At 43.2% G+C, this 13629-nt stretch overlaps 1 protein-coding gene across 2 annotated transcripts in view; it reads right to left on the bottom strand.

Moving 5' to 3' along the window:
- Positions 1-12967, bottom strand: part of si:dkey-246i14.3 (ephrin A4) — a 32701-nt gene extending 19734 nt beyond the window's left edge. For both annotated transcript variants that reach the window (XM_018680492.2, XM_018680493.2), the window contains exon 1: positions 12374-12967. In XM_018680492.2, coding sequence (XP_018536008.1) covers positions 12374-12498 — 125 coding nt within the window. In that variant the 5' untranslated portion in view covers positions 12499-12967. The remainder of the gene's footprint in view (positions 1-12373) is intronic.
- Positions 12968-13629: the final 662 nt, after the last annotated feature.

Here is a 13629-nt window from a genome sequence, read left to right as displayed (position 1 = left end):
TCAACTGGCTTCACACAGAAGATATCCAACATATACTTGCCGGTTTAAACCTGCAAGATCTCTACTAACTGATATTAATGGTCATTTATGTCTCTTTTTTTCAAGCAGAAATGCCAGCTTCTCAAGTGTAAAGATTTACAGCTTTTTGCTACTTAATACCATTAAAAATCTTGATGTAACAAGTAGTTAAAGAAGTCACCTTGAGTTCTGGGAAACTTTTCCACGATTTTCTGACATTTTATACGAATCATGATTATTTCATTATTTTATGATGGAAATAATGATTAGTTGCAAACCCATGTTGATTAGGTTTCAGCTTGTCATCGCTGCTCCTCTTTTCAGTGCAGCTTGTCTGTATGCTGTCATTAATTTTAAGCTTTTGTTTCCTCCTCAAATCAGAAAAAATAGAACATTTTTTATTATGTTGGGCAAAGATGACTTGACCACTTTGGAGCTGTCAGTTGCTTTGAAAAGTCAATTCAACCAAATACAACCTATCTTTATATCTATAAAGTGTTTTTGTCATGAGATGTGTACTGTTGGTGGATCTTTTGTATCACATAATAGACAGCTTTAAAATAACAACACATTATAGTTTTATTCCTGATATGTATATTTTTTAAAAGAGTATTTTAGGATTTAATCCCTTTCTTATGGTGCTCTCTTGTCTTAGCAGTATACCACTCTGCACTCTCATCTATTATATTAACTATACTTAACTACACTTATCTGTGTCCCAGGTCTGTCAGCAAAGCCCACCTGTGTAAGTGGGTTAAGGAGGACATGTGAGAAACACCCCTTAAAACACACACACACACCCACACATATACACATTTACTCATACACACTCTTCACCATAGTGAAAAGGGCGCTCGCAAAGCAAATACACTCAGCCAATAAATCAGACTTGGCTTTGAGAATCCATCATTTACTAAGTGGGTCACACTTCTGATGCTGTAGACACTCTTTCATTCCCATTCTTGCAATCTGTTTTTGTCTCTCTCTCCATGATGTGAAGGTCAATGCTGGATAGGCAGCACAGACTATACATCCCAGGTGTGCTTCCCCTCTCATTTTCCCCTTGTGTCTGATTATTTGGTGGTTGTTAGTGGAGGAATGGCCAGCTGGAGGGATAGAAGGGTCCGTCAGTCGGTCAGCCAGTGAGTCAGTCAGTCAGACACACACATGCACACAGACACACAGTTAAGACATGTCAAGAAAACCTGCCCTAATACAGCCAACAGGCCTGAATTATTTAAACAGAAGGACGGAGAAGATGGGGAGAAAAAGATTGAAGAGGCATGAGAGTTAAGGAGTAAATAGAGTAAAGCTGGCCCCTTTCAGTCCCTCCGACTCCTGGTGAACTTATTTAAAAACTTCTATACTTGGTTTCATTCCCATCTGCTTTCTCTCACCCCATCTTCAGCAGGTCTCATTTCCTTCCCGTCAGCGTGCCTACTCCTTCTCCTTCCTCTCTTCCCTCCATTGCCTCTTCCACCACCATTGCACCCACTCCACCTTCCCCCAGTCCCTCCCTCCACCCCTCCCTCCCTTGCCATCTTTCTCTCTGTTTATCTAAGCACTTTCACGGTCACTGCTTTGGAATCCCAGGAGTCTCAACTGCCCCCTTCGCCTCTCCCTCCCTCACAGCCGATCCGTGCTTCTCTCTCTCTCTCCATCTTTCTCCGTCACAACAGTTAAGATTCATATCGCTCTTTGCATCGGGGCTATGGAAGGTCCCCCCGATTCACCCTCGGGGGCAGCCAGCTTTGTCCTGTTCTAGTCACGCACAGTCGCCCCCCTGCCCCACCCGCCCCACCCACCCCACCCGCCCCACCCGCCCCACCCTCACACACATGAACACATATTCACACCATAGGCTACTTGCATTGATGCCTTATACCAGTCAATAAAGTCTGGACAGAAAATGATATCAATGTTAAAACTAAATTTGTCTGTTTGGCTTCAAGGCTACTGAATGTGTGTTATTTATACATTCAACACATTATATTCAGCTCCACAGCATTGGCTAAACCGTGGAAATAAAAGTCATGCTTTCGACATTTAGGTTGATTTAACTGGATGGCATGGGCCGCCTTGAGGCCGGATGCCCCTGAATTTCTTAGAAAGGCCAGTAAAGTTCCACAGCACTGATGAAGGGTTTAAACACAATAAGAGGGAAGGAGGGGGGAGTGGATTTAGGAGCAGAGAGGAAGGAAGTGGCGAGGGTCAAGAGGAGAGGTCCAGACTCCAGTCTCACGTAGTGCTAACAACAGCCTGACACTGGACTGGGATTAACTGATTAATTTGGGATTAAAAATGACTGGTCTCTCTGTTAAGTAATGAACCACAATGACCCAAAATTACAAGATTAACACGCAGGAGGTCCAGTATGTGTGAGCGTGGGTGAGCGGGCGTTTCTAAATAGCAACACAATATTCACTGTAAATCAGCTGCAAAGTAAGCAAGTACCACAAAAAAACCCCACTACCTTTGATGAAGAACAACACTGCTCAGAATAATTTTCTATTCTGAAGGGAAATCTATCAGGGAACCTCCTTAAATGTAAAAAAAATGTAGTGACTAAAGGGTTTTCTGACTTTCATGACTAGGCATTTGTCACTGGGTGTATTTTAGGGGAACACACAGATTAATTCCACAATCATAAACACTAGAGTGTCTGCTCCAGTGTTTTGAGAAGCATGGCGCGTACAAGAACTCCATTTCCAGCTGAATGGGAGAGCAATGAGATTCATGAGTTCTCCTGCTACAAGGCCATAGCTATGGAGATTTGGGACAAGGCTATTTCCCCTCTCCCATTCACCACAAAATACACCCTACTACTCCTGATGCTCTCAGACTGAATTACAACAATCTGATCACTTCTGATAAATATAACAGAACATGCTTTTGGACAGTGACAGAGATCAATTAATTTAAAAATGACAGATTGCTTTAAAAAAAATGACAAAAAGCATAAAGGCTGAGACTTTAAGGAGGATTTAAAGTGACTGACAATGAATAAGTGGCTTTACAGTTTGTACAGTATGCACAGTATTTAACTTCCTGCTCTGCATTCTAACATGTCAGCAGCCTGTCAGTGTAGTAGATCGTACAAGCTACCTCAGGAACCTCCAAAAAGCGATAACACATGCACCATACTGTGATAAAATGTGGATACATATAGTGTGAATTGATACCACTCATGCAGCTGTACTGCAACCGCATGTTGATCAAAAGAACTAATTCTGGAAAAAGAAAAAAAAACTACATTCCTTAAAACTCATAAATAAAAGATTTGATTGGAACACAATGTTGAGAAACGGGCAGAAAAAAGAACAAGGAGGCAGAGAGAAAAAATAGCAGTCAAGAGTACCAGGAGACAGGGATCAAGCTGTGCATTACCGCGCACCCGAAAATCATGTGGTAGTGGTTATTGCTACAAAAATAACACATCCAAATATTCTGGCATGCACACAACCACACACACACACACACACACACACACACACACACACACACCAGAACCATATCTCATCATCTTACTGTAAGCCTCAAAAAAATCTGAGCGCTGGCATGTTTAAATGAGCAAATTACACCACATTCCATTCATTTTTTGTCGTTTTCTTAAAAAAAAAAAAAAAAAACTCAGGTAGAAAGGTTCTACTGTAATTTTGCAGCATGCATAACCAGTATGCTTAGTCAACACACACACACACACACACAGCGGTGTCAGTTTTAAATGGGGTGTGATTCGTACTTGGGCTCTCCCCAGAGTCTGGGCAGCTGAGTGTGTATGCAGGGTGATGGTATTATTGGTAGTGTATGTGTGTGTGTGTGTGTGTGTCTGTACCACACCTGTATAAGAGCATGCGTCACTGTGTGTGTGTGTGTGTGTGAGAGAGAGAGAGAGAGAGAGAGAGAGAGAGAGAGAGAGAGAGCCTCTGTGTAAGTGTGTGTGGGTACGAAAGGAGGGGCGGAGGCAGTGAGGGGGTGGGGGTTTGCGCCTCACGCCTGCTTGTGACAGTGATAGTAATACCTGCTGACATCCTTTCTTCCCTCTCTCCCTCTCTCCCTCTCACCTCATCCCTCCATCCCTGGGGGCCTTCCCGCGCTGTTTTGGGAGTTGAAATCTGTTGACTCTTTCCCTACCACCCCTTTCCTTAACGCATTCTCCATCCCTCACTCCCTCCACTGCAGGTCTAATGTTTTTACCATCTCTGGGGGCTGACGAGAAAAAGAAGCAAGGAGGGAGTGTGTATATTCATATTGTGATGTCTGCGTGTGTGTGTGTATGCCAGCACAAAAAAGAAACAGAGAAGAGGAATGTGTGTGTTTCACATCATTGGGGGCTGGAAAGTAGGCTGTGCTGCCATACTTCTGGGAGGCAATGCCAAAATAATATTAGTTTTTGTTCCACCATGGAAAAGTCTCCAAAAAATCATACAGCAGATTCAAAATATCTACATAGTGAAACATTTGTCATGTGATCCATCTCTGCTGGAAATCACAAAGCACAGGATAAAAGGTGTGTTTAGGAACTGGGAATATAGCTGACTACTTGGAGCTCTGTGTTTTTACAACTATGAGAAGGAAATTCTGATAAGGTGGAATCATTTATACAAAAGCACAATACAAAAAAGTATACACCTCCTAAACATACACACTAAACTCAATCTCCCTCAAGTATTTTTATCAAAGTGTCTCTTTGTTGTGTCTAGATAAAGTGTGGAGGAGCTGCGCTCTCTAGCAGGTTTATTAGTCCATAAAGTTTTCTCTGGTGTTTAGACAGTCGCTCTGACACTCTACTAAGGCTTCTGGATTCACATTGTCACACTCAAGACACACTGTACTACAGCGTGTATACAGCTGCGGGTGCTTCACAATATACATTCATTTAAAATGGCCAACAAAAGACATAATTAGCAGGTAAAAGAGAGCAACTTGCAAAGGTAAAACATGAGAAATCATGCAGTGCATTCCCTTATCTCTGATTTTTACTATTTAAGGATTGTTCTGTTTCCGCCAGTGAGTGGATTTTTCTTTTTGAGTACTTTTGTATCCTTCATTATGCCTTTCCATGGCTGGATTATGGAGGTACATCAGGCACATTTATAATAGTTCTGCAAGTCTTAATAAATGTCACTTGAAACCACGTCTCTCTAGTTTTTACAAGATACTTTGTGACATGAGCAATTATCTTAAAGAGCTGTTAAGCCTACTAACAGATTTCTTGAGTCTTTACTTTAATACAGTGACATACTGCATCATTTAAAGCTAAGAGATATGAATATTAAACACTTTACAAACATATCACCCCCCATACTTTACTTCAGCACTGTTTCACAATCTGCATCTTTTAACCTTCTGATCTAACTGGCTACAGCTACTGCACACAAGATGCACTACCAAGATCTGACACAAATCTGATTCTTAAAGATTCGTGTCAAGACCTGAGAGGGTGTCCTTAAAAATCTACAATGCAATGCATAGATGTTAAAATCGATAAACAAAGTGGGATTGATTCATGCCCAGTATTTCTAAGAGTGTCCTCTCTGCAAGTGACAATAGAAAGATGCATTTAGTGACCAGAACAAAAGTAAACAATTGCACAAAATGCTTCATAAGCTCACATAAATCACACAATTCACAGGGGCCATTTCTAGGAAATGCAACTGCAGAAACTGGAAAACACATAGGGCAGTTTAAAAGAAGAACTTCTGGAGTGACTGTCCTTAAGCACCTCTGAAGACTTGAGGTATGATGGCAAACATGTCTCAGTGTCCTCCTGGCAGCGAGGACCTTGTATGGTACAATAATCCAGGTTCCTGCTACAGCCTTTTGCTCTGCCTGGGTCAATACTAATTCAATTTCTGTCTCAGGGAATTCCCAGGTTGCCTCTTGGCAGGATTTCTGAGCTGAGTGGAAGAGCATTGTGCGAGCTTATATGTACGTGTGTAAGTGTGTGTGTGTGTGTGTGTGTGTGTGTGTGTGTGTCTGTCTGTTTGTGCCTGCACACGTGTTTGTGTGTGGGTTGAAATTCTAAAATGGCACTTATTGGCTAAACAACAAGCAGATTGTGTTATTTTGGTCAAGCTTAAGTCGACAGTGTTTCCCACATTTGGAGTTTGCTTGTTCTCACGCACGCACAATTTAATTGCTGTTTTGTATGTCAAAGAAATACACAGTTGGCCTGACACCTACAACAATGCCAGCTCATTGTGTGCCACGAATGAATGAATGAATGAATGAATGCGCTCCCGCTCGGTGCTCACCAACAGCCCTTAACCACCATAACCACCCCTCTTTACACACACACACATACAGCGTAGCAGCCATTTTGTGCCAAAGCCTGGCTGCGCCATGCCAACCGAGCTGCAGACAACATTGAACCTCATTTCATTCCACAGCTGTTCCACCCCAACTCTGAGACATTCATACAATACAACTTATTACAGCTTAATGCAACCTAATATTGATGTATGTGTGTACACAGAGAAACAGGCCAGCACGGGGAGAGAAATTGGGAAAGAGATGGGTCCATATGCAGTCTAGCGATAATGCGAGAAGCCGGCGATAATATCTGGGTGTTAAATTGGTATCGATTGACTAAATATCCTGACCAGGAGGAGAGAGCGGCCGTCCTTTCATGCTCGTACACCATGTCTGCTCCGACGGCTCCAAGCTGCAATGTGACTATCTGATCCATTTTAATACAGACATCCTCACCGCTAGGCCTCTGCCCAAAACCTCATTTTCAACACAGTGTGCTCGAGTCTTTCCTGTGTGTGTGTGTGTGTGTGTGTGTATCTCAGCTTTCACTTCAATTGCAAAGGTTATTTTTGTTGTGCAATATTTTATGTTGGTATAATACAACACTAAACAGTAAAATGGAGGATTACTGATTTCACACAGTTACATCCAATAATAAAAAAAAAGCAGGAAGCTGTGTCTGTCACTCGTAACCTGAATCTATTTCTGTAAAGATTCTCTTGAAATAATGCTTAAAATGAGGCCATGTGACATTTTAGAGCAAAAGGCACATTTGCACAATGCTCTATCTGTACGCCCCACCTTCAAAAAACCAAGCATCCAGAGGCAATAACACGCCTTCTCCCTCCAACACTTTAGTCACACCTAAATTCAACTAACAAGTGGAAACAAAACAATGACCTATTTAGACGAGAGGTCGGCACAGCGGTTGGTAAATGTTCCCACAGCCGCACACCGCTGGCCGGAATAGAGGACTTTTCCAGTGAAAGCCAACTTTCACTGCCTGCTTGTTGTGACTGGCTGAGAAATCTCAAAAAAGTAGTAAACAACATGAATCATGTGCGAGATCGCAAATGAATCAGAGCCTTGAGTACTTTAATGGGGCTGGGTATCCTGGTACATTTCTGGGTTTTGTTTTTCCAGACCTGAAATTTATCACACTCCATCTATTCTCAAGGAAACAAAGACTTCCCTTTTACGCAAAAGCAGCAGGTCAGTTCCAAAACACACACACACAAAAACACACACACAAAAACACACCTCTGACAGAGCTATTGTTCCACTGAAATGAACTTCAACCGACAACAATGGCAGCGAATGTCAATTCACAGGCGTACAAATCACTAAAAAATCACTGCCCTGCATTGTTTTCCGACAGAGATGAAGAAGCTGAAGTGTACACAAAGTTAGCTCATCCACAGTTTACCTCCGGATAATACACTCAATACCACAAACAAACAGACAAAGCACATTTACAAAGACAGATAAGGCACACAAACGCACTCACAAGCACATCTCTGGATCTACACAGACCCATAGCACAGCAGCTACAGTGAGACAATAAGCATTGACACAGTATAAAAAAAGGGGGGGGGGTTGATACAGGCTGATGACAGACGAGGAGAGTGAGAACCAAAGACCAAAGACATGGAGTGAGAAGGGGGGGAGAGAGAGAGAGAGAGAGAGAGAGAGAGAGAGAGAGAGAGAGATTGCTTTGTTAGCAGGACAGGGAATAAAGTGGTAATTACCTCACTGTGGGTTTGTTGATTATAGTTCAGCCAGGTTCTCCATGTTAATCATTTACCAGGGGAAGACAGAGATTAGTACAGAGACAGACACAGAGAGGAGAGATAGCAGGCAGTGAGAGAAATACATTCATTTGCATGCACACACACGACAGAGGAGGAATAGACACAGACAGACCTGCGGGTGGAGAAATAATGATAAAAAAAAAAATTCAAAAAAAGAAATCAGTCTGAAAGTGCAATCATCTCCCATGACAAGACACAATTACAAGCAGCGTCTGCTTTCACTTTACTGTATACTGCATGTGTGTCTGCTTACACAAGCCCACAGATCAGATGTGTGTGTGTGTGTGTGTGTGTGTGTGTGAAGGTATGGTATGCAGAATGTGATTTACTCTGGTATTTAAGCTAGATCATTCATGAGTGCACACAGAGGGAAATGATGCATAAACAGAGCAGAGATTACACGGAAGACTTATGAGGGGTGCTTTCAATAAAGATACAGGAAACCAATACAAATATTCATCTCCTCACGCACAGTTTAAACATGCTTCACTGGCTTTGAGCTCGACCTCAGCCTTTGTCAGGGCGAGAGACGGAGATAGAGACAGAAAGAAGAGTGAGTGAGAGAGAGAGAGACAGAAAGTTCAGAGGGGTCTGGACTGGTCTGATGTTGTTTTAAATACTTTAAAGCCTGTGTCCAAACTTGCAGACTGAGATCAAGTGTAAGCAAGAGAGGAAACAGGTTAAGTGAAATTGGCTATAATATTTATCCCTGATTAAAACCCTGCTAATCTGCTGCTCTGCGAGAGAAAGAAAGACAGAAATTGGGAGAGGAGGAGGCAAGGCGAGTTGGAAACCAGAGTCTGAAGTTTGAGCTCCAGACGAACTGTTGCAACAAGTTTGCTTCCTGCCATGACGGATATAAGGGAAAAAGAAAGGTAGAGGTGTCAGCCAAGAACAAGGGTAAATCACAGGACGAGGAAATGGAGTAGCTGATTTAAGGTTCAGGTATGGGTGACATTTATTCTTGTTACAAATCTATAAGCAGCTCATATATAGAAATAAAAAAACATCTCTTGCAAAAGAAAAAAAATGCAATTCAATACCTAAAGTTTTGGTGACTCTGAGTAAACTTCCTGACAGATCCTAAGTAAGTTTATGAGGATGAATGTAGCACAAGAAGTAGACACTGTTGTATCAGCAAGTGGGCCGGTCAACTTATTCGGTCCAACAGGTTTTAAAGCACGCTATAGCACACAAGGGGAGGCTGAATATACCAATAGACTAAACTGAGGTAAGCTGAGTTATACTGTCAGAAAGGGAACACACACAAACACCCACTCAGCCTCAAAGCACTCTGGTTATAATATTTTACTAACCTTTAACTGCTCTAGGAAGTAAAAAATAATTTCTCTTCTAATAAGGAACTATCGCTCTGAGAGAGAGACAGTTATAAAATTGAAAGTGATCGTAAACTCTGTTCATAAAATCATAAAAAGAGGGCAATCGAACCACTTGAGCCCCACAATGAAAGAGGCCAGGGTATCTGATTCTGCAATGTTCAACGCTGACCCTGCAGTCAGTCTATCACTTCTATTTCAGAGCCTCATTTTTCAATCTGGAGGGTGCTAAATGTGTGCCAGTTAAAGTGTTTCACTGAGCCTTTGTTACAGCCATATTAGCCAGCAAAGAACAGAGCAACGAGGCCCTTCAGTCTCCACTTGACTGCCCCTGCTTCATTAAAACCATAAATCTAGATGTCGAAGGAAAGGTGACGGCCAGAGAATGTCTTCTGTCATCCGTATTAAAAAGAGCCTGTTTGCTCACCAGCTACAGTTACGTTATATACGAGCTCAGCCTTTAACATGACGGCAGCCGTAGCTTCTCTTCAGCTGTTTTTCCAGCGTCAAACATAGTAGGGAATCACGAAGGCATGAGTAAACTGGTCCACACAATTCTTTGGCTTTTAGCTTTCAAAGCCACTTAAATGCTCAACAGTCCAAAAACAGCTTTATGTCCTACATCACTAATATTTACAACAAAGATTGAACCAGTGGAAAGATGCACAAAGGCCAAATCAACAACACTCTGCCAACATGTTCCAATAAAATTTAAGATGTGATTTTTAAACCTGCATTAATTGATTTTTGGAAGCATAAAACTGACCTATCAGCGTCTGCGTTAGCAAACAGTTGCCTATTCAAGACCCTGAAGACATGAAGGTACGTTTCAAGTCATGTTTCTGCCAACCTCTATTCTAAGATTAATATTTGCCATATTTTGATGCCCTTCATCTCCTAATTGAAATATCTGTCTCTTTAGATGGTAAAAATAATGAAAAATTCTTCCAGTAGTTCTTAAGTTGGACTTTCTGCAGTTTGATGCTGGCCTTGTACCTTACACTGAGAGCTAATTTGCCTCATAAACAATACTAATGAAAGCACTGAAACTGAATCAGAACGGTGAATCTGGCTGTTAAGCCAAAATAATGAGCTAAAAAGATACTAACACACTCAATAGCAGCTTTAAGAACTGAGTCAAGAACTGTTTTGTATATTCAATAGTGAAAGATACCAGCTTAATTTTAAACCACTACAACACTGTGGATAAATAAACAAAAAGCCAAATGTGCTAATTTTATCATCTGGAGTGCCTTCTGTACAATGAGCATCGAGTGCAGTTCTGGACTCTGCAGTGCAGCTTCATGCCAACAAAGGCATAGCTCTCCTGTCCCTGTGCTCCTTTCCCCCCTCGCCAGGGCTACATTTACAGGCCTCAGGACAACCTGGCTGGCTGGCAGGCAGCTAATAGAAAATATGGTATGGGAAAATGACTGAAGCTCAACTAATCACACCACCAATATCCATCACTGGGCAGGAGGGAGTCGTGAGAGATAAAGGGGGGCAAAGGAGGAGCGGGGAGCGCAGACAAAAAAAATGAAAAGGAGAGTGGGATGTAACAAGGGAGGTAATGAAGAGTGAGGAGAGGAGAGGAGAGGAGAGGAGAGGAGAGAAAGTGAGTCCCAGTGGTAAACCCAGGGGATTCTAGACCGGGTGCAGCATCACGGCTCTGCTGATAGCTTTGTGATTGGGTGGTGTTGCTGATGAGAGTGATTCTCTGCCACAGTGGGTTACCCCTCCGCCGTGATGCTGATGGCATTGTGATTGTGTGGTGTTGCAGCCGACTGTGTGGCCCTGCCACCGGCTGTGACCATTCATCCCTGAATCTCTGGGGAACAAGAAGGTGCTTCCTAATCCTCGTGTTCCTCCCCACTACATTTCTGTAGAATTCCAATTACAGGACTGGGTTTTACCCACCTGGACACACTGGATATAACCTCAGCTGACTCTGATACAGGAGGAGTCTCACAGACCTGACAGAGGAGCCCTTGGGGAAATTATAAGCCCCAGGAGTCATATTTCTGTCACATTTTGTGCATCCACAAATGTAAAATACAAGACAAAACTGCGACTGACAAAGTGGTCTCCGTGGCTATTAAGTAAAAAGGTCATTCATCTGAAAGAGTGTTTGGGGAATCGGGCCTTACGGAGAGAGTCTCTAAATAAGCTGGTGAGTGAACGGTGGATGTGTTATTTTGGGCAGCAGCCCTACTGGCCCTGCAGGTCTGCAGACCTCAACCCCTCAATTAGCAAGACTGGAACACCTGGATCAGCAGGTGAGCCTGACTCTGCCTTGCTAATGGCCCCAATCAACCCATTACACACACTCACAAACACACACATACCTTCCCATTACCCAGCTACATATTCACTTATGCACAGCAGCACTTTAGACTTTAATATACACCTGTGTCCTCAGAATGCTATCTAGGGCACTACTCAGAACAAACACTTAAAAAGAAACCCTTACTTCTGGTATTCTTTAAGGAACATAATCACCAACTCCAAAAGGTGAAGGCCAGGGTTAGAGTTTAGTCATTATGATAAAGATAGGTGCCTGCAGGAAGAAGGTGAGATCAGGCTGCTCTGTCTTGAATGACACCTAGTTCAGGCTTCTATATTTAAGGAAAATATCAGTCTGATAGCTTTTGGGTTAGGGCAGGTTTTAAGTAATCATACTTGCTCTGTGCCCTCTTCTGTTAAGTACACAAGGACGTGATCTGCCGCATAGCAGAGATTCTTTAAACCAACTAAAGCCTGAGTCATTTAGAAGGAATTATAGTGGTCGTTATGCAATAGCGAAGCAGTGCAAGTTCAAACCAGCTACTTTTGTTTTATGCACAGTGTGAACCACATTTCACTCCTTAACATTAGGCCTAAATCTTAATGTGGCCTGCACCGAGGAGGAGACCAGAGTCTTCTCGTTTAGTTCAGTGGAAAACAGTTTCTGACCTCGTGCTCGTAGAATTCCAGTACACGACGTGTCTTTTGGCCACAGCGGCTGCGATAATGTTGAAGAGGAAAATCGTGGCTTTCCAAGTGAGCAGAGCTCCCGGTGTCAACGTCAGGGAGCCCATCCTGTCCGCCGCTGGGGGCACCGCGCGGATAGAGGCTCGGCCCTGCCCCGCTCTGATGTGCTCTGCACCGGCTCCGGGGGGAGAGTGGGTGTGCAAATCAAGGTGAGGAGACCCGACCACAGGAGCTCGGTGAACAGCTTCCCTCAGCGGCTTCACCAACTCGTGAACCAAGTCAAACGTCTACGTCACCTGCCGCTGCAGCTTCGCATGATGTGTAAAGGTAAAACTGATTAAAGTCGCTCAGAGAAGAAGGTTAAACAGTCACAGGCTGCAGATTTGAAGGTGTGTTCTTCCACAGTGAAGAGTTCTTGAGAGTTTGTCCAGATCTTGCATGATGGTTTTGGATTGAGAAGCTCACTGAAAGACTACTACTACAAAAAAAATAGAGGACTAAACCTGAGTTTAAAGGTCGGGGTTTGGAGTACAGTATTAGATCAGAATATCAATTCAAACTGCCAGCTGGTTTGGCAGCAACAGATTGCAGAGCGCGAGAAGGGCGGATCCGCAGGGCTGAGAGGGCGGTGCCAGGAGAACTTTGGGCCAATCAGCTGACAAGGGTGTGGTGATACTGTAGTGCAGAGTTAAATCTTTGTGAGGTGCGCCGACTGGTGTGGGGAGACAGCCTGTCACTGTTCCAGTTTTTTGTTTTTTTTTCCCCGAGATGTCTTGAAACCCTCTGTCCTCCTTTCCCTGATCTGGAGCTGAACAGTTAAACTTACATTTCACACTGTCCCGTCAGGCCTCTAGCAGCTCCTCTGCAGTTTGCTCATAGGCACTGAAGCAGTGAGGTATCCTGCCTTACACTTTATAGTTGCAGTGTAGCTCCAAGCAGAGCAACATTACGTAGCAAAATGGTGTTTTTCAGATGTCCAACACACAATGTAGTCATATAATCAAACGGCGGGGAGCCACGCTACCCAGTTGACTATAGTCTGCAAGATCCACAGTTAGTTCAGCTACACTTGGCTGCATGAGGTGTGTGTGCGTGTGTGTATGTGTGTATTGTTAAGTATTAATTCTGTGGTTGTTGTCAGCCACCCCAGGGGAGGGTGTAGTGACAGTAATCACTACGCCTCCATGGGCGAAAGCCACTGGTGGTCCTCTCTAATTATCTGATTTTCTAAGTGTGTG

This window comes from Lates calcarifer, linkage group LG15 (genome assembly GCF_001640805.2).
Source record: "Lates calcarifer isolate ASB-BC8 linkage group LG15, TLL_Latcal_v3, whole genome shotgun sequence".
In the NCBI taxonomy this organism is placed as follows: domain Eukaryota; kingdom Metazoa; phylum Chordata; class Actinopteri; family Centropomidae; genus Lates; species Lates calcarifer.
The sequence above is the reverse complement of the archived record's forward strand: the minus strand, read 5'-3'. Positions and strand labels throughout refer to the sequence as shown.